The sequence below is a fragment of the Arctopsyche grandis genome, chromosome 11, assembly GCF_051622035.1.
Source record: "Arctopsyche grandis isolate Sample6627 chromosome 11, ASM5162203v2, whole genome shotgun sequence".
Lineage (NCBI taxonomy): Eukaryota > Metazoa > Arthropoda > Insecta > Trichoptera > Hydropsychidae > Arctopsyche > Arctopsyche grandis.
Window position 1 is genome coordinate 28,473,217 of NC_135365.1, and position 21,702 is coordinate 28,494,918.

The window sequence follows — 21,702 nt, forward strand, 5'->3', positions numbered from 1 at the left end:
TGGATTTTGGAAAGACCCAAAGCCTAAAATATACGGGTTTCCATACAGAAACGTCCAAGCGACGCCAGGCACTTAGGGCTGTACACCCAAAATCTTAATTTTGTTACCGTTCCTTTCTTCGATATATATATATTGAGTGAATGCGACAATATATATCAATTTATATATATATTGAGTGAATGCGACAGTTGCGCTTCGACCAGATAAAACGTATTTTAAATTGACAAAATCGAGGTTTCGTATTCTCCTATTTTCTCCTCCAAAACTGGACCAATTTTTAAAAAAATGTCATCATCGGTATGAGAAAGATACTTTCTGTGCATCTATCGGCGTATTTTTTTTTTAAATCGACCGTTAAATAAGCCCGCTGGACTCGTTCCGTGGGTGTAGAAAAGAGGCGATTTTATAGATGTTTGGCGGCTCCTAGCTCCTATAAAAAATAATTAATCAAAAAAATAAAACGATAGATGCACCCCAATGGTGGATATCCATAGCATATTAAAAAATAATTTCTCTAGTGCCATAATTGAGGAAGGGAGAAGTATAGTACGTTTGTATGGACAAGGCGCTGGTGTCCAGCCCTCTTAAAATACATGCAAATGCTTTAAAAATTATCAAATTTACGGCACTGTACTTTGCAAAGCGATACGCTAATACTGATTTTTCGCCTATAATGAAGTTTTCTATTTATTTACATATATGTAGATTGTAGAAGAAATATAATAGATGAACTTCGGCAAACATACCATTTCAATAAGTTCCATTCTGTCATACAAATCGATACATAAACACCAGCATGTTTCTGGATTTTGGTTTCGATTTCAAGGTAGGCAAAGTATGCGCTTGTCATACATACATAAATATGCATACATACATATCATTGTTGTACATTTAATTATAATAATAAATAGTCAGGTACTGGAAATCGGGGCCGAAATGAGAAATTTCCGACGAAATTCAGTGCACCGTGACTGCGGCGAGAGTAAGAGCGAATAATTAAAAAATATTAATTACATTGTACGAAAATGAAAATCAACCAATGTGAGCGCGCGCTTTTTTGGGTCAAGGTGTGGATCATTCTTCAAATCTTCAATCGCAGTGTGCCAAATTGTATCATTTGGCACAATATTTGGCTTTTGTTGCGTACAGTAGTTGGCCACTCAGTCTGAAAATTAGCATTCGTGGGAACCTTGTGCGTCCACAATGGTGCAATCGTTCAATACTGATCGGTAGCAGTATAATTTCAGATACGGTTCCTTATCAAATTGGCTTGATAAGAGATGAGCTCTCATTTGCAAACTCTCTCAAGTCATTGTATCAGCATTTAAACCAGCCAAGCCAAGCGCTGACTGTTCTTATTCTGCGTTCATAATGACAATTTATTTAAGCTAGGACCATTGTGGCATTACAGGAATCCCTAATGCGCCACAATGGTCGAAAATTTAACAAAGGGAAAAAAGACACAAAAAATATGTACAATATACTAGTGTTGTGCCCGTTGATTTGAATGGGTGGCTTCGGAAAGGAATTAAAATAAAGCTATATGTTATATGTATATAAATATAGTGTATATATATGTAATAGTAAAAAGTCGAGCGCAAATTAAACCCCCCCCCCTTTTCGCCTGCGTCGAAATTATGAATGAATGTGTGTGTCTTCGTGGATGTGTGTGACGCTGACTTCACCCGTTCCAACTCGTTCAATATCAGGAGCACATGTCAGACGCTCCACCCCCCCCCCACTTCCCCGCTTTTCGGCATCTCCTCGTCACGATCGGTCGTCACGCCACATCCCTACGCATAACGTATACTCCTGGTATTCTAAAATTTTTTTTTTTTGAAATCCCCATACTCGTCGATGCACTCGCACATACATACATCGGGTCCATTTTTATATATTACTAGTGGTTTTACCCGACTTCGCTCGGTATTTGTAATATAAACCGCTTAAATATGACTAATCTAATAGTAAACATTTTATTAAATTTATTTGAATAGTTTTATTTTATATAAATTTATTTGAATACTCATTTACATACCTCTTCTTACTTCGCCTTACGATTACTATTAAGGAAAAAATTTGCCTCTTATCCGATCGTTTTCATACTTTGCAATATTGCTCATTTTGGTCATCGATATAAGTAAAGGTGTCATCCGCCATTACGATGGTGAAAAAAATTTGTAATAGACACGTTTGAAAATACTGCATCTTCCTTCACGGTGACGTCTGTCGTCCACACTATTCTCATCGTTTGTTCCCTTTTCGCCCCCCCCCCCCCTCTCTCGCTATGGCAGATTGGGCACTTTGCCATACTCATGATTAGAGGTAGGATAGTCACAGTGCTATATATTGTTCCATTGTTATAAATCATTTGTAAAAAAGGTTCGGCAAACCTTTAACAATGCATTTACAACCTTTGAAAAATACGCGGCACCTTCTGGGTCCGGTGACTACTCATGATTAGAGTTTACGGAGAGAATTGGTGATTTCTTAATTAGATTTTTTATTAAATTGACTGTCACGAACAAACAAACATTTATAGTAAGTCTCTTTCGAAATTATATATTAGAGATACCGTGTACGTTTTATTGCACAATCGCACATACGATTGGGGGATGATAAAAGTCTGTTACGACTTGTAATCATCCCTCAGCATTCAGACCGCGACCTAATTATCCGGTGGGAAAAGTCAGAGTCGGAGTCGGCACGACCACCAGGGATAAGCCTAGATGGCGTCAGATACTGAGGCTGCTTCAGAGGCTCTCTCGTCGAGGACAGAAGAGGCACATACATATGTATGTTATGTAGAGTGTAAGCAAGCATACAGATAGTATAGTATGATAGTGTGTGGTTTTGTGGTGTTGTGGCTCGCGCCGTTTAGCCCGCGGCCCTCGTGCCGGATCCCGACATTTTTTTATTCCCCGGCGGGACCGAACTGCGTTTTTTGGAACATCGTTTTGGGTGTAAACGACGGTTACTAGACGAGGCCAGGTAACCGACCGACCGACACGCCACACCACACTTTCAATGTATTCAAACATAGCGGGGGAAGTAAGTCGTGTCCGTTTCTTTCGTTTCAGTTTTAACCCCCCCAATACCCCCCCTAGATCGTCGAGATCCGCGCTATTGGTGTATTGCAGTCTCGATTCAAGGCTCGCTTGAGAGCTTGTTCCTCGTTTAGATCAATGAAAGAAACGACCGGTCGATTTAGTCGTGGCTTTTTAATTTGATTGCATATAAAATTTATATTTTACCATGGTACCAATACAGTTGCCCTGAGGGCCGGGCCGCACCGTGCAACTTTGTCGGCCGACTAGTTGCGCGACTCGAAAAAATGTATGGAAATGTGTGCGACAAACAAGTTGACGGGTGTAGCATGTCCCATCTGGTTACCTGACAACTCGTTCACAGATTTTCCGTAAACCGATGATGCACTCCAGGCATTACGTGTACGGCCATCTCTTTCTCACCCCGTCTGTTCACCAAGATCTTGTTTACTATGCCATTACGTATGCAGCCATCTCTTTCACAGGCCGTCTGTTATCGGTGAACAGACGCTCTGTGAAAGAGATGGCGGCATACGTAATGGCAGAGTAAACGAGATCATGGTGAACAGACGGGGTGAGAAAGAGATGGCCGTATACGTAATGCCTGGAGCGCATCCTCGGTTTACGAAAAATCTGTGAACGAGTTGTCGTGTCACCGTACCATCTACCTGCATGCATTGGTCTGGTCGCCCTCAACCAAGTCGCTCGCAAGTCGCACGGTGCGGCCTGGCCTTTGTGTAGGGCTGCCAAGCGTCCCGGTTTCACGCCTCTGATCCCGGCGTCCCGAAGGGACCTTTCGGGACAGCTATATGTCCCGGTTTTTGATAGCTGCTTGTTGACCTTTTATTGTTCAGAAATACTGATCCCCCGCAGTTATGAAAATGCAAAAAAATGTGTGAATCTCAATCTCTCGTGGATCCACATCTATCGTTAAAAGCGAGATTGAAACAATGAAGGTTTTTCTCAATCTTATTTGGCAATATATAATTAATTTCATCTAATATTAAAATAATAATAACTAAATAAACTGGGGAAAAAAGAAAGGAAATACTAGTTTATAGAAGGAAGGATCTTAAATGTAATTTGTTAAGCTTACGTCTTTTACAAGATATGTTTTATATCATTGTAATATGTGTGCCTATGTACCTTCTTTAATTCTTGTTTTATTTTATATTTATTTCATAAGACTAAATGGCCAGAGCGCCCAAATCTTTTGGGCGCTTGAAGTGTAAAAAAGATTCATACAAGCAAATGAATAAATACGATTACAATTTAAATGTCCCGGTTTGGATATCAATAAATCTGGCAGCCCTACCTAATTAACACATGTGGTTCTAGACTTGTACATTTATAAATTTGAAATTACATATTTAAATAGTGGTGACAAATATATGGTAGGTAGAGTTTACCAACTTGATAAGGAACCGTTTCTACAGTGGAATCATATAAATTGGCGAACTGTGATAGGAAACGATCGAATTCACAAATATCCAAGTAGGGATTGCAATATCGGCTTACCGGTAAATTGAAATTAAAAAAAATTACCGGCAATTGCCGGAAACTGTTGATCGGTAACGGTGTATCCCATATTCGTTTTCGATCACTGTCAAGCAAGGATACAATTTTACCGAAAATGGTCCAAAGGGTCGTTTTGGTATAGATCACTGTCAAGCAAGGATAAATACAACCATACAATTTCAACGACATAGGTCGAAAGTGTCGTTTTGAACGGACGTGTTCCACATTTTTTCTATGTTTAAAACTATCTAAAAAAAACCACGTGCCACATTCACCGCTGTGTGATTTCGCTCCTTACTCATAGGCTTTTAAGGAGTCATTTATGATCGATCTGATGTTAGTAGCATGTTTAAATGTTTGCTTTAATTTGGTTTTTGTGATTGTTTCAGCCTGTTCGAGCAGGAGATTATGAGCTATGTACCTGCCGTGGGGAGTGGAGTAGGTTCTACGACAGCCTCGGCGGCCACTGGTGGCACGGGGGCTGGAGGAGGGCGAGGCTCCCCGCCGGGGGCTTCGCCCGCCGCCTCTCCGGGGCCCCAACGCCACGGCGCGCGGGCCCCCGCCCCCTATCGCCGAGACTTCGAAGCCAAATTAAGGAATTTCTATCGAAAGCTCGACAGCAAAGGATACGGACAGGGACCCGCCAAACTCAAGTAAGCACCCAAGACCCTTCCCTAAAACGAAACGCGACACTTCCAGATCATATCAGCCAGTAAACACTCCACATAACGACGTACTACATATGTACTACGTAGAAGCTGAAGAACAAACAGGGGCGAAATCACACAGGGAAGAACAGCACGTCGTGTGCTTGGCTCCCTGCTGTGGGGGTTCTCCTAAATTTCTTCAAATATGGGACACACCGTTATCGATCACTGTCAAGCAATGATAAAATTTTACCAAAAACACTCCAGGGGGTGATTTTGGGACGGTGTGTGCGAGGTATGTGTGCTTTCAAGGCACACATTCTGTGTGTTTTCACCCTGGACGTCGCGTTGTGTCGCACAGCGTCGCTTCACCACACAATTCGTGTACCTTCATATAGAATGCCTCAATTGAAATGATAAATGACGACTCTAATGCTGGTGCATGTGTGATCATCATGAGCACTGACCGTTCTGAAGTTCGTTTAATCTCTTCGATCTTTGAACTGTTGAAAGTCCAATCAATTCACTCTTTTTTTTGCTTAGTCTTCTGGATGATCACATTTCTACTTGACAACCAATATTGATATTTTTTTTATTTTACATACATATATATACCAGGAAGGTAAACATCGATATACAATTTTTAGAATAATTTTAACAAAACATCATAGAGATCAGTGGCGGCTCGTGGGAATTAAAATACGGACAAAAAAAGCATGCATATGTATTATACTGGGAGGTCTGCAGCCCATATGGACGGCAATAATAGCATGCATTTGTACTATACTGGGAGGGCTGTAAGCCCCGCAGCCCATATAGACGAGCCACCACTGACAGATATCTATGGATAAATTTTGATAAACTTTTTTATATATAAATCGTCAAATTTCGAGATGCCGAAAAATTCGCGAGACGTTTATGGACAAATTTGCAACATTTTTATACGAATCAGCGAAATTCGAGATGCTGAAAACTCGAAAATCGGTTGAGGTTGCCACTTCGTTGGAACCGTTTTAATGATCAGATAAATTGGCACACTGTGATAGGAAACGATCGATTTAGAGTCACAAGTCAAGGTCTGGCCAGCAGCAACCAGTGGGACTTGAACCTGTGACCACTACATATGTTCGAAAGCATATATCTATATGCTAACGCTGTTGGTTATACATACTTAGGTTTTAAAATGTAGCAGAACTTTTATTATTTAGAATAACTCATTTAAGCTTCTTGAAAAATAATTGAAGCATTTCTTAGAAAAACAGTCACAAAATTTAATAAAGAGAAACTTTATTTGAATACGAGTTCTGGAAACGCCAAGTACTTTTGAATAATTATACCTATAAAATTTAAATAGTGATCTTGTTTCTCCAAGGTAGATGTGTAGCGAACGTTCAATTATATCAGAGGTCCTTAACTAGTGGTCCACGGACCCTTAGATATCAGGTAGAGAATTTCACTTCTAAGATTCGAGAGGGATGGAAGATAATGGGCTTGTATAATCTTGTAATTCTTGAACAATTCGAAACGGTTCAGTACCTCTGTTGTGTTCTTCAGGAACTAAAACATATTAAAAAAAACGAGTTCTATATAAAAATGAGCCGATAGAAAAATTAAATAAGTATATGGTGCAAGATAAGTGACTAGTGAAGGTTTATTGAGATGTGATTTCATAAAAAATATATAATTTAATAATGATCAATTGTCGAATTTCAGACTGAACATCAGGCGGGACCACTTGCTCGAAGATGCTTTTAGACGCATCATGTCCTGCGGCAAGAAGGAGCTGCAGAAAGGAAAGCTCGGCGTCACGTGGGACAGCGAAGAGGGACTCGACTACGGAGGACCCTCTCGCGAATTCTTCTTCTTGCTATCCAGAGAACTCTTCAACCCGTACTACGGCCTCTTCGAGTACTCGGCCAACGACACATACACAGTTCAAATATCACCGATGTCCGCCTTCGTCGACAACTACCACGACTGGTACGTTCAATCCACGGCTTATTTACCAATTTGCGCTTCACATTATTTCCTGTTGTCTCAACGTACAAACATCCGTTGGAAAGTGCATTTGTTTGCCGAAGATAACCGTGCATATACGAAGGAAAAATAACAATGGATTTTGTTTTGTGTTATTGCAGGTTCCGTTTCAGCGGACGTGTTTTGGGCTTGGCCCTCGTGCATCAGTACCTTCTGGACGCCTTCTTCACGCGTCCCTTCTACAAAGCTTTGCTTCGCTTGCCCGTCTCGCTCTCCGATCTGGAGTCTCTGGATGAGGAGTTTCATCGGTCGCTGCATTGGATCAAAGACAACGACCTGGGCACGGCTTCGGCCGGACTCGAACTCACCTTCTCGGTGACCGAAGAACTCTTCGGTCAAGTCGTGGAGAGGGAATTGAAACCCGGCGGTCGCAACATTCTAGTTACAGAAAAAAATAAAAAGGTATAACTATTCTACAAAATATTTTTAATTATTGATAAATATTACCATATAAATCATTCTAACCACTGCCATCTATCAGTATATAGTAGTACTACTATAATGTTTAGAGCCATCTACATTTTTTTCTTAAATGCTTTAATATTGAAATAATTCACATGCGTCCTTACTTTCATCCATTTTCCGAACCTAATTTTATATTGCCATTGTCTTATATAGAATAATAGAAGTTTGCATTTTTTAAATATAAATCAATCAGTAGGCAAAATAATGAGTAGATTTGAGCCAATTTTTGAGGAATTGTTTCAACAATTAACTCAAATAAATTAACAAATCGACAATGATCAAAATTACTCTAAAAACAAGCTTGTATCAATCGATCAAAGCCTATGCAACTGAGATACAAACCAGGAACTTTTAGCTACATATTCTACTTGTTCATTCATTAATTTTTCGACCTCTGGTAGGAAATAGTCGACTTGGACCAAAATCATTCTAAAAAAGCTTGTAAACAAATACTTGAAATCATACATCGTATGATTTTTTTAATCAAAGCCTAACCGGGATACAAACCCGGAACCTTTTGCTTGCATATTCTACTTGTTCATCCATTAATTTTTCGACCTCTGGTAGGAAATAGACGACTTGGATCAAAATCACCTTAAAAAAGAGCCTTGAAAAAATACAACGCATGATTTTTTTTCAATCAAGACCTAGCTGGGCTACAAACCTGAACTACACACTCTTACATATATCCTTCATCCATTAATTTTTCAACCTTTAAGCCTAAACACACACTTTAGACATTGTCTAGTATGCGCTTATTACACTTCTGATTCTACAATACAACAGAAATATCCTGAAAGCGTTGTATTCACATGTGCTATTTTCGTTTCAGGAATATTTGGAGCGTGTAGTCAGATGGAGACTGGAACGCGGAGTCGCCGAACAGACTGAATGGCTTGTACGCGGTTTCTATGAAGTCGTCGATCCTCGCTTAGTTACCGTATTCGATGCCAGAGAATTAGAATTAGTAATAGCCGGCACGGCCGAGATTGACATCGCCGACTGGAGGAACAACACCGAGTACCGGAGCGGCTACCATGACCAACATCCAGTCATACATTGGTTCTGGCAAACCATCGGAAGGTGAGCGTCACATGTTAAATCTAACCTAACCTAACCTAGCGAGTGACATTCAACAAGGTTTAAATCCTATTAAAAGCTTCCCAATAGTCCTACTTGTTGTAAAATATCTTGGATGATAAACGCGACTTGTTCCATATAATAAAATTTGACCATTCAAGGTCATTTAAATATTCAATACTAGGCCTAATCCAAAACGAAAACACGTGACAGATTAGACTCAAATAATCAGCTGACCATTATGCTATGATAATTTTAGGAGTGGGCCTGTTTTAGCTATTCACTGTGTACATATTGTAATCTGATGGAATAACAATAGGGAAAATCTGCCTACACTTGACATAACCTAACCTATTTTATTATTTTCAGATTTAGCAACGAACAACGGCTCCGTTTAGTCCAGTTCGTGACCGGAACGTCGAGCATTCCATACGAGGGTTTCGCCGCCCTCCGAGGCTCGGTGGGGCCGAGGAAGTTCTGCATAGAAAAGTGGGGAAAACCAAACAGCTTGCCGCGAGCCCACACCTGCTTCAACCGACTGGACCTGCCTCCGTACCCGACGCTAGAAATACTCCACGAGAAGCTGCTGCTGGCCGTAGAGGAGACCAACACGTTCGGCATAGAATAACCCAACCAACAAGAGTGCGCTTTGTTGTGAATCTGAGAAGAGTTTGCATAGTGATCGTAGTTTCTAAAGATATATGACATTTATTGTGAATTTTAGTGCACATCTAGTCAATATTGTTTAAGTATCAATTATATATTATATATATATCTACATAAATGTGATGTATAAGGCCTTTATAACCTGACCGTATGCTTGTGTTTAGTTTGTGCGTACCATTCCATCTATATAATACATGACAACGTACTATATATATACATATGTATGTTTATTTCTGATTCTATTGTTTATTTTGTAATAAGTGTTAATTTGCTTTTTAATTTATTAAATTTTTTTAAATAAAATTATCGCATTTTCATTTGTTTATCCAGTATTTATAATATAATTACAATACAGGCCACCAATTCAGATAAGTATTATACAAAGATTAAATATATAATTGAACCCAGTTCAAAAGATCCATTCATCGACCTTGTGATAAGGATGTTTTGATTTTATGCAATCGATGATGAGTATAAATTATTCATTATAATAGAAAGTATTGTTGCAAAAGAATCGATTGTTGAAATAATGGTCAGTTTATACCGTTGAAATGTCTATAATTTTACAAAGGAACTTGGGTAATGTTAATTTCTATATTTATTCTAGAATCAATTCAGTCCAAAAATATATATTTCAATTTAGTCGGCCATTTTGAATAAAATTTCAATAAATTGAAAAGGAAACAAAAACTGGATGCACTATACTAGTGTTTTTACCCGGCTTCGCTCAGTATTTGTAATATAAACCGCCTGAATACGGCCATTTTATTAAATTTATTTGAATATTCATCTGTTTTTCTACAAACCAACAATAGTAGTCTCTTTCGAAATTATATGTATATTAGATTTTTCATATAAAAATAAATAAAATGCTAATCGAAGCATAGAAATTAATATATATATTATATACTTCTCATAGTGCGGTATATCAGTTCTGTAAGAAAACAAAAATAAATAAAAAATATAAGAAATCATATTCTATATGCTAATTTTTTAGACTATTATTTCATTTTGTTTTCTTTTCTTATTAATTTTATGTATGTAAATAGAGAATCATTCAGTTTTATTTTAATTTATAATTTAACAGAATTGATATTTTTATTATTAAAATATTTTAATGAAAATTTATTTAAAAAAAAAATTAATCATTTTGTAAATCCATGAAAAGAATTGCCTCAAGATTTTTGCAGTCGGTCATTATTTTTGTGATAAATATAAATTGACCCCATTTAATTTACTCATATTTTAAACCAAGTACTAAATTAAGAAACTCCATCTGAAACAAATCTGACTTGGGACTTGTCTAATAATATTACTTCCAATCTTTACCAACTGTTAATCAAATTACCAGAAAACAACAGGAAACCACCGGTGAGATAGTCAAAAATGCCAGAACACGAGGACAGATAGTAGTAAAAACAAGACTAAACTTTCGAAACAGATAATGCAGTACTACTTCTACGGCAGATATTATGTAACAGAACAGTTACTATTGATAGGCAAGACACAATGTCCTTGGAAGCAAATTCTGCTATGCAACTGCGTAAAAATACAGGTTAGACACATCTAACAGGCCAGAAAAGTTTCAACACAAAAGTACAATTAACAATTTTAAACGAATGTAATTCGAATCGTAGACAAAGCATTGTTGAAAGCTTCAAAACAAAGTAACCATCGAAGATATTGCAAACAGATGACATGAATCTGCGGTTTTTTTTTCGATACATACTTTCTAAATTTATAAATCCTTCACCTGGTTTAAAAATATCAAATGTCGCTCCAGATCCAAACGGCGTACTTAAAAAAATCTCCATAGATCGGACCCATCTCTCGGTGTAGACGTTATTACAAGCTGTGGTGCATCGAAAATAGATCAGGACAAAAACAGATCAATAGAACACATGCAGATGAACGAGGCAGGCGGAGGCGTGTTTCCATACAAAACCAGCGCAACCGGAGCCTCTGCGGCGAATCTGAAAGATGTCAAAGAGGAACGAAAGGTACGATTGCATCGGGGGAAGTGAAAAGTCGGTGATAGAGAGAGAGAGAGAGAAGAAGACGGGGACAAATAGAAATAAAGAGATAAATGTTTCAGCAAGTTTATTTAAAAACTATCATATATACAGACTTCATCTTTATAAGACTTTCATCGTAAAATAAAGGATGACAAAACGCGTGTCGATCGGGTCGACAACGGGGTGGCAGCCTTCGTCGCCGTACCGGTTCAGTTGTTCATATATAAAAAAAATACATACAAATTGTGAGAAAATAAAAACTAAAAACGATTATTAAGTGAAGCGAATGAAATCCAAAACAAAAATGTCAAAACCGTAAACGCTATTAATCCTAAACGATGTACGTCCGCGATGTTACAATTCGACGATCGATAATATAATAATACAGAACGCTACCTAATCTTCCTAGGCAAATATTCAAAAAAATTTATATATATTTGATAATATATTTTCAAGTACAAAAAAGGTTTTTTTAAGTATAATACTATTTACACTAGTTTTTTTTGTTTGTTTTGTTTGTTTGTAGTGTTAGCGAGTGACGAGACGTAGGAGCGGGACCGAAACCTATCAAAAGTGGGTTCCAATTTGATTCTCTTTGTACTCTTCGATGATGAGTCGGGATTGCGATCGAAGAAACAACGCATATATATAACAAAAAATGAACGTTTCATTTTAAAATATGTATAAAAAATGTCAACAACAATTTCAAAAGCACACATGTGAATGTGTTTTCTTTATTATTAAATAGATATTTGTGTATATATATATCGTCATATATATATATATATATCGGCGGAGCACGTCGTCGATTCTACGCTAGCTATAAGAACGGACGAGCCGCCTCGCAGAACGCTCCTCGTGTTGTGATTTACGTATTTTAACAGAATTCATTCGTTATGCAATATATAAACGTATATATATATATATATATATATATATATAAATATTATTCGGAACGTCAGCGTAGGAACGGAGTCGATCCGCGAGATCGGCGCGTTCGGAACACCGACACTCGGCTCGAGACAAGTTTGCTTTTTTCTTTATTATTATTACATACATACATACATACATACATATAGTAGATATATATATATATATAAAAACTTAAATAAAAATGGTGAATGAGTTATTTGAGTTTTGTTTTTATGATCGAGTGAGAGGGGGGGGGAGGTCCGGGGCGTGTTGTTGTTATTAACCCAGCGACGGGAAGTCTCTGTTGTCGTCGACTTTGGGAGCGTTCTGCCGAGTGGGGCGCGGACGCTCGACGGGGGCCGCAGGGGCGTCCTCGCGACGGGGGCGTGCCCCGCCGCGACCTCGGCCTCCGCGCCCTCCCCTGCCGGCGCCTCCGCCCCGCCTCGGCTCGTAGAAGGCGAACTCGATGCCGATCACCTTCTTCTGGCGGCCCACGCGCTGCGGATACTCGGCCGAGTCGTACTCGTCGTCCGTGTCCTCGCCGTCGGCCTTCGCCTTGGTGAGCGCCACCATGTCCTTCCACTGGGACAGGTCCTCGCCCTCGCCCGCCTTGCGCAGGTTGTACTGCGGCTTCTGGCGGTTGCCCCGCAGAGCCTTCCACTCGTCCAGAGTCAGCTCCTTGGGCTCCTCCTCGGCGGGCACTTTCGACTCGTCGGCGTCGGTCTCCTTGGCCGGCTCGGTCGGGGCCGGGGCGTTCGGGTCGGCGGCCACAGCCTCCACCTTCTCCGCGTCGACGGGCTCCACCTCCACGCTGGTCTTGTTGAAGTCCTCCAGGTCGTCCTTGTGCGAGCCCCAGTTGTGGGAGCCCCCGCCGTCGCGCTTGTCCACGGGCTTCACCCCGGTGCGGTCCGAGCCAGAGCGGCGGTCGAACTCGCGCTTGCCGCGGTTGTCGTAGGAGCCTCTGCCCCCGGCGCCGGCGCCCCCGCCTCCCCCGCGCCCACCCCCGCGCTCCCTCGGCGGGCCCCTGCGCTCGCCGTCTCCGGCCTGCACGTCATGGGGCCGCCGCTCGTAGTTGTTGGGGCGACGGTCGCCGAAGTCTCGGCGTGGGGGCCTCGGCTGGTCCCCGTCCCTGGGCTGGTCGTTGGGCGAGCGCTGCTCCAGCTGGTTGTTGCTGTTGCTGTTGCTGGAGGGCCCGTTGGGGCGATCGTCGCGCCTGCGGTCGACGCGCGGCCGATCCTGGCCGGCCTGCGACTGCGACTGCGAGTGGTAGGGCGGCTGCCCCGCGGGGCGCGGCCCCTTGTTGGCGTTGGCGTTGGCGTTGGCGCTCCGCTCGACCCCCGCTCCGGTGGCGTCTCTCCTCACGTTGTCGCCCTGCGGCCGCACGTTCTGCTGGTCGCGAATCCCCGGCTGGCGACGCGCGGGCTGCTGGCCCTGGGGCGAAATGGCGGCCGGCGCGGCAGCATTGGGGTTGGCGTTGGCGTTGGCGGGCGCGTTGGCGGGCGCGTTGGTGGGGTTGGGTGGCGGGGGTTGCGGGGCGAGGGCGGCCGCCTTGCTGGGGCGCGAGTCGGCCTTCGCCTTGTTCTCCTTCTCGTGCGAGTCTTTGGGGCTCTTGCGCTTCTTCTCGCGCTGCTTGAGCGCGTCGAGCGGGTCGGCCTCGTCGTTGAGCAGGAGCGCGTACCGGTTGAGCACGCCGACCCCGTACTGGTGGTCCATTCTGAAGGGCTCTCGCTCCGAAGGCGGCCTCTCGAGGGGTGAAAGGGCGCGGAGGGCGCGAGGGGCGGCGATGGCGGCGATTCGCTCGGACTCACGCGGCCGCCCGAACGCCTGACATTTCGAACGAATCGATCGCGAAGATGGCAGCGACCGGTCTCGATGTCGACCGCTCGAACGCACTCCAAACACTGCGAATCGCGCCCCTGACCGCGACGGCCCGCGTCGCTCGCGCTCCGTCCATGATCCCCCGCCGCTCGTACTCGAACCCGACTGCGAATCGCGGCCCGTTTCGCCCTGTATGCGCGTCGTTTGCACTCGACTATCGGGCGCTTCGTCTCTCGTGTAATTCGACGGTCCGGGTTTCGTTTCGAAAATTTGCGAAACACTTGTGTAAATAGATGTCGATCGGCGTTGTTTGCGATCGTTGGTTTTTTTTTGTATTTTCGGCCAGCAGCCGTCTGTTTCTCCGTTTTAAAAAATACTTTCGCAACTACAGTTTCCAACTTAAAACGCTATTAATAAAATTTTCGATCCGAATGACTTTCCGCGCCGATCGTTATCCGTTTTGAACTTTGACTCGTCTGTGGCGCTTCATTTTATTTTATTTTTATTTAAATTGGCACACATACAGAAAAAAAAAAAGCACTACAATGAGACAAAAAATATACAAATAAAAATGAAAATATTATATATCATGTACAGTGAGCACCACATGTTAATATAAAGCAAACAAAAAAGAAAAATTACAAAAATATTTTATATTTGATTCATATAGTTTTTATTTATTTAACATTCTATATTTTTTTTTTCATTATTGTATATACATAGTGACACAGATACAGAATAAAAATATAATAAAAGTGAAAAAGTGTGAAATAAAAAGATACAAATTTGAAAGAAAATATTTTAATTCCTATTAAATTGAGCACCGCGCATAGTAATATAAAAAATTTTTACAAAAACATAAATAAAAAACAATGAATGATAATGAATCAACCACAGATTTGCTTCTTCATAATCCTAATAAATAAATCAGAGTAATTATCTGTACAATCGTAAGACGGCATATCCGTGCAATTATATTGTGTTTTTGTGTTATTATTGTGGACAAACTGCACCGTATCTTCAAAGTATTTTTAATAAAAAAAATTCGATGGCAAAATAATGTATCATTTCGACGAACGAAAATTTTCATTGCCAGTATTTAATGATTACTGTAAATACATTTTCTGCTATTTCAAAAAACATTTTTACACGTTTTGATTTTTTTTCATTCTTACGAAATTTTCAAATACATATATCTAATTGTATTTTTGATTCTATTGAGGACCCGCCGAAAAAAAAAAAAACAATCCTTGCGTTACTTAAAATCGAACAAATCATCTTTATCGAATTGAACCTCATAAATTAATTTTAATCGAAATTTATATATTTTGCTATTATGTACATCTGACACTAAACTTATTTTTGTGTTTAACTTTTAAAACCTTGACCATAAAAAAGTGCGTGATAAAGGTAAAAAATAAATAAAACGACTTGCATTCTTCTCAGAAAAATATCATAAAAAAACTATTAATATTCATATTTATTGAAAAATTTTGATTTCAACTGTTTTGGAAATAAACATAAAAAATAATACACCGATTAATAAACGTTTTAAATCATTTCTCACAAATGAGAATCCATATAAATCGAACAGTACTTTCACCTTATAAATCGAAAAAGAATTTTAAATTCATAGAAAACTCTTTGTTTGCAATAAAATTAACTGCAATTACGTACTCGAATCTATTATATTCAAAGTAAGCGAATATAATGAATGCAATTTTACTAAATCCATCCACGATGAAATTCTAACCTCCAAATGTGAAAAAAATTGGATCGAACTAAATCTGCGAATCCTTTTATCCACTGAAGAACCATCAAATATTTCTAGAAAAGTCAGAATTGTCATATTTTTAAGGTGGGAAATAAAAATCGATATGCTCACAGCGAGCACGTGGTCTTGTTGTATAATATTCGTAATGGTCGACTATTACAACGTTACAACCGCGTTTACCCACATGGCCGTTTGACGTTTATATTGACAGCCATTTCGTTAGATGAATTTATAATTGAGGTTAAATCCCATTTCAATATAATAATTATAAAATGGAAATGTGAGTATCAATACGATTATATAATTACCAAAAAATTCCAATTATTTTTAATATCATAAATTTCTCGCTTTCACATATTTATGTTAAGTTCTCTATTTTTGTTCTATTTAGAGTCAATGCCAACTCTGCATCGCTGTGTAATTTCGAAGTAATGCAAATACTACAACAAATCAAAGACAATACGCAAAAAAAGTATAAGAAAGAGGGCTCGTTAGCTACGGTCACTTATGAAGTAAGTTTATTTACATACAGATTGTTTTTGGGTATTGGTTTCTACGTTGCATATATAAGAATACTTTTATATTTGTGCTCAAGTATATCCTTCTTGGGCCGAATATAATAAACTACAAATGTTTCGTCTTTGACTAAAATTATCCCATACGACTCCTGTCTTATCCATTTTACTTCTATCATCTATTTTCCTAGACAGTTGTTTCCAGATGTTTCATTATTCATTGCTTTACAGATATGGTTTCAACAATTCTTATGCATCTTGTTTCCATTGAGCAAACATTTCTGTAACAGAATTGTAACTATTTTCACAAGCTTTTTATTATTCAATTAACTTTTAATAGTAAACTATGCTTATCGAAGATTACTCGTAAACAAAATTATATTTTCCGTATGTATGGATATATATAAATGTAATTAAAAAAAATATTTTTGATTTTCAGACTTTAAGATATCTGCAAGACACACAGTGCAAAAATCAAAGTGAGGAACAAATAACAAAAGTAATGGAAGCATTGAAGCCATTCAAATTAACGAAAACTGAAAAACTCATGATTGTCAATACTCCACCAAGATCACCACTCGAAATTCAATTGGTGTGCTTTAAATTAGCAACGATATCATTAATATATGTTTAATTGGTCTCAATATTATTATTTCATTGCAGATTGTACAAGAAAGTGAAGAAAGATTGACTGAAAAAGAAGTAGAAGAAATTATAGCTATCGTCGCTGGAGCGTTTCCACCCGAATGAAACAATTATAACATTTATTTATTTATTTTAATATACAAGTATACCACAGAGTCTTTACAGGTCACTCCAATATGACACTGTGGCCAGACAATACATAAAAGATCAAATACATAAGAAAAAATAAAACAACAATAATAGAAAAACAAATAAAATAAAACATTTAAAAAATTGTACATAAAAATTAAAAATTGAAAAATTGAGAATTAATAAATTGAAAAATTAAAAATTAAAAAAAAAAAAATGAAAAATTACAAATTGAAAATAATAAACAAAAAAAAAACACATATATAAATAGTTTAAATTGAATTAAAAGTAAAAAACAGTAAAAATCCGGTGAAATATTGAAAATATCAATGTGATTGCTGACCAAATTCAAGCAGCGTAAGACTCGAGCGATTGGTGAAAAAGCAAGAACATTAGTTCTTGCTTTAATTGTTTGGAACAATGGACGCAATCGATAATCAATGAGGCGAGATGGAACCCAAAATTTCATTTCTTCCAATATAGTTGGGTTGTAAATATCACCTCTTAATAATTTGAAGAAATGACACACAAGATGCATATCCCGCCGATGAGATAGGAAACTATAGCCAACAGAACCTTGTACAAAAGCACTAGGAAACAGTTGAGGGTAGTATCCAAACTCCCTCATACCCTCATATATAGATAGCGGAGGAACTTCCTTTGAACTCTTTCAATTTTTAGAGAGTGAGTTAATTCACTGGGACTCCATATAATGGCATCAGATTCCAAAATGCTTCGGACCAATGCGTTATAAAGAAGACGCAAAACTCTTAAATTATTGAAATTGTGAGCATTGCGTAAAACGAAACCCAGCATCTTTGAAGCTTTATTGCACATATTGGAAATATGGATACCAAACTTCCATCTGCTCTCAAACGTAACGCCAAGGTCTTTTTTGGATAATGTTCTACACAGTGGAGTTCCACCAAGATTATACTGATATAAGGTGGGGTTAGAAGACCGAGAAAAAGACATAATATTGCATTTACTAACGCTAAGAGGTAAATGATTATTAGTCGCCCAGCACCATAAAGAGTTCAAATTACTCTGAAGGACCTCACAGTCAGAAACACTATCAATTTTCATGAATAACTTGAGGTCATCAGCATATAGTAAAAAATTTGAATCTGAAAGTACCGAGCCAATATCATTCACATATATTAGAAACAGTAAAGGTCCCAGATTAGAGCCTTGGGGCACGCCAGAAGATGTGAGGTATACTTCAGAGAAATGGCCATCAAAACAAACAAACTGACGACGATTACTTAAATAAGAAGTAAAAAAATCAGTAAGATTATCCGATAGACCAAAATTGGCCAATTTCTTAATAAGTATTGAATGATCAACCTTATCAAAAGCTTTAGCAAAATCGGTATAGATCACATCAACTTGATGCCCTGCATCTAGCGATTTAGTAATGAAGTTTGAGAAAGACAAAAGATTAGTAGTCGTAGAGCGTGCTGAACGAAAACCATGCTGTTGGTCTATGATAAACCGACTGCAATGATTATAAAGTAATCTCTGCAAAATTATTTCGAATAATTTGGCTGGAGCCGAAACAATGGCTATTGGTCTGTAATTATTAATAAAAGATTTATCGTCATTTTTGTGAATTGGAGTGACTTTGGTGCATTTCCAAGAGTCAGGGAACAGAGAAGATTTCAGTGATAAATTATAGATATGAAGCAAAGGATATAACAAACTGGACTTGCATCCCTTTAAAACAAAATCGGGAATAAAGTCAGGACCAAAAGATCTATTAGGTTTCAGCTTCTGGAACCCATACTCCATATCACTGATATTAAATTCAAATACTGACAGAATGAAGGAATGACTTATTTGAAACTTATTATTTGAAGATTGAGTGAATGAGTCTACAAATGCAGATTTAAAATGCTCAGCAAAACCCTTAGCGATATCTTTCGAACCTGAGAACGACTCATCACCATTGAACATCATTGTCAAATTCGAATTGTTATTATGTTTAGAATTTATAAAGTTCCAAAATAATTTTGGGTTTATGGAAATGGAATCTTCACATTTCTTAATGAAGTCAGCGTGACAAATTGAGATCAATTTTTTGGAATGAGAACGCAACTGACAGAATTCAACGTAATCATGTGAGTCCTTAGTGAACTTCCAGCGTTTGTGCAAGTAACATTTACGACGGATGACTACGATTAATTCAGCTGAGAACCAACTAGGAAAAATTCTTCTGGATTTAGGAAATTTTTTGTTAAAGCATTTGTTAAAAGAAGAATGCACAATCCTATTAAATATCTCGACAGCAGCATTCACATCCAAGCACTCGAAAAGATCAATCCACTCCGATTCCAACAAAACAGAATTCAGGCCAGCAAAGTCAACATTATTAAATTTCCAACCATAAAAATCATGATTAACAGAATTACAATTACGATTACTATTGTGCCCAGAATCATTTAACATTAAATAGGAACATGTAGCATCAAAATCAATACTGAGCGTGGGGTGAAACTTATCCTCAGGAACAATAAAACAGGGACTTCTACTGGAATTGCAAATAATATTGGACAACACCAAGTCAAGTTTTCCGCCATAAACATTGCATACATTATTCAAATCTGATAAATTAAAAAGATTGCACATATGCGACAGTTCCATGCTTACATTCTTCAAAGAAACAGTGTTAAAGTCCCCTACAATCAAAATATTTTTACTCTTTAGAAAGTTAAATTCCTCTTGTAATTTATTAAAAAAAACTTCAGAGATCTTATCGTTTTGATTTGGAGGAAAATATACTACACAAATAAAGATGGAACACCGCGGAAGATCAACTCGAACCCAAAGATGTTCACCAACTGATTGAAGACGGTGAATTTGTTGAGCAGACCGCACACGATCGGCACGAACAGCCAGTAAAACACCGCCTCCTCTGCTGGCCCTATCTCTTCTGAAAACTAAGTATCTATCATCGAATATCTCGAAGTCACAAACAGATTCATTTAGCCAAGTCTCCGTAAGTGCAATGAAGTCATGATGCTGTACCAGAACAGAAGAAAGGCAATCAACAGTTTTGGAGTTAAGACCCCTAACATTCTGGTACAGCATCGTCATCTTGCGAATCTTGCGCACCCTATTTGTTATAGGGTGCCGGGCTCCGACGAAATTTCCATGGGTTGAAAGCTATACCAGCGGGCCAAAAGTCCGGATTCAAGACACTAGTATAGACAGCTTCGATGACAGATAATTTGAAAGAAGAGTAAGCTTTAGGACCCTTTGAGTATAATTTTACAGCTGTAGCATCACTGGATGGCAATTTCATGTTAACATAATTAGTTAATGAGTCAATGGTGGTGTCCTTGTGAAGATAAAGAACATGAACAAACTTCCTATGTTGTGCTGGCAAAAATAGGTTGCTAGTAGAACCGGTACCAGTAAAGAATTGTCGAGATATACATACTTTTATACTGATATTGATCTGATAATATTATATCTGATATTGATATCAACTTTAATTTTAAATTTTGATTATTTAAGGTAAAATCAGATGATAAATAAACGATACTATTATGTACTTAAATTTGGTTTTTTTTTTATCTGATTCCATTAGACAAATTTCATAGTATATAATACAAAAGTCCATCTGAGATATATGAAGCATTTTTGATTGAATCAGAGATAAATAATAATGTTTGCAGTACATTTTCAAATCATTTTTGGAAATATGTATGAGTTTATACAAATGAGGCTGATTCATTTTCAATTTTAATTTCTTATTTATTTAAGTTTGCAAATAAATAAAACCAATAAAGCTTTTTTAATTATTTTTAATCGAATTAAAATTTATTTTTGAACAAACATTTGTCCTTTCTTTTTTGTCCAAAAACCACAGACAGCTTTTCTTTGGTGTTTTTCGTATGAATATTCATTGATTTTGAGCATCTAAATATTGGCCGTGGCCTAAGTTAGAATTGATACTATGATAAAATGGGTCTATCTCTTTGTTCCCGTTTTCCTGACTTTTTCGGTGTATCTCATTGTCGAGCCTGTGTAAAATAAAAATAAAATTATACTATAACTTTTTCCCTCGAGTCGAAGTTAATAATAAATAATGATCAAATTTGACAGTTTCAAATTAAAAATTGTAGATTTCTATGGCGGACAAATAATTTGTAAGAAAGCAAAGATTACGTTTAGTTTTCAGTCAATTTTTGGGTAGCATCTTTTCCAAGAATATGTGAACTTGAATATGTCACTATGAATTACTAGAACAGAAAGTAGAATAGTTTATGTATTGAGCGTTATCAAAGAGATGCAAGATTAATATACTTGTATTATTCAAATCAATCAAGATGGATAATCCTGTACAGTAATCGACAGGACTAGTTTCGAAGTGAAATAAATTTTTCATTGACCCTTGCTTAAGAGGAAGTGCTCTGGCGCTTCGCCCTT

General features: G+C 38.4%; 3 protein-coding genes across 4 annotated transcripts in view; 2 read left to right on the forward strand and 1 right to left on the reverse strand.

The window, feature by feature from the left end:
* LOC143918777 (uncharacterized) overlaps window positions 1–9,759 on the forward strand; it is a 151,017-nt gene extending 141,258 nt beyond the window's left edge. Inside the window, exons 11-15 of the mRNA XM_077440834.1 lie at window positions 4,955–5,218; window positions 6,926–7,192; window positions 7,351–7,651; window positions 8,547–8,797; window positions 9,164–9,759. Coding sequence (XP_077296960.1) covers window positions 4,955–5,218; window positions 6,926–7,192; window positions 7,351–7,651; window positions 8,547–8,797; window positions 9,164–9,422 — 1,342 coding nt within the window. The 3' untranslated portion in view covers window positions 9,423–9,759. The remainder of the gene's footprint in view (window positions 1–4,954; window positions 5,219–6,925; window positions 7,193–7,350; window positions 7,652–8,546; window positions 8,798–9,163) is intronic.
* A 1,786-nt stretch (window positions 9,760–11,545) lies between these two features.
* LOC143918638 (uncharacterized) lies at window positions 11,546–14,272 on the reverse strand. The gene has a single exon (XM_077440580.1). It carries the CDS (start codon window positions 14,098–14,100, stop codon window positions 12,667–12,669), a length of 1,434 nt encoding a protein of 477 aa, XP_077296706.1. The 5' UTR covers window positions 14,101–14,272; the 3' UTR covers window positions 11,546–12,666.
* A 1,850-nt stretch (window positions 14,273–16,122) lies between these two features.
* Polr3I (RNA polymerase III subunit I) lies at window positions 16,123–20,827 on the forward strand. Of its 2 annotated transcripts, XM_077441103.1 has the most exons (4): window positions 16,123–16,259; window positions 16,371–16,491; window positions 16,934–17,086; window positions 17,158–20,827. In XM_077441103.1, exons 1-4 carry the CDS (start codon window positions 16,252–16,254, stop codon window positions 17,242–17,244), a joined length of 369 nt encoding a protein of 122 aa, XP_077297229.1. In that variant the 5' UTR covers window positions 16,123–16,251; the 3' UTR covers window positions 17,245–20,827. The 2 variants fall into 2 exon arrangements, with proteins under 2 accessions (XP_077297229.1, XP_077297230.1); XM_077441104.1 differs by lacking the exon at window positions 16,123–16,259 and having other exon boundaries at window positions 16,369–16,491; window positions 17,158–17,266.
* Window positions 20,828–21,702: the final 875 nt, after the last annotated feature.

What these genes read in the sequence shown, in the direction of transcription:
- Polr3I (XM_077441103.1), top strand. An exon ending in TAGCTACGGTCACTTATGAA is followed by an intron (nt 16,492 to 16,933) that starts GTAAGTTTATTT and finishes TTTGATTTTCAG; the next exon opens with ACTTTAAGATATCTGCAAGA. An exon ending in CACCACTCGAAATTCAATTG is followed by an intron (nt 17,087 to 17,157) that starts GTGTGCTTTAAA and finishes ATTTCATTGCAG; the next exon opens with ATTGTACAAGAAAGTGAAGA.
- LOC143918638 (XM_077440580.1), bottom strand. Translation starts at nt 14,100, where the DNA reads ATGGACCACCAGTACGGGGTCGGCGTGCTCAACCGGTACGCGCTCCTG.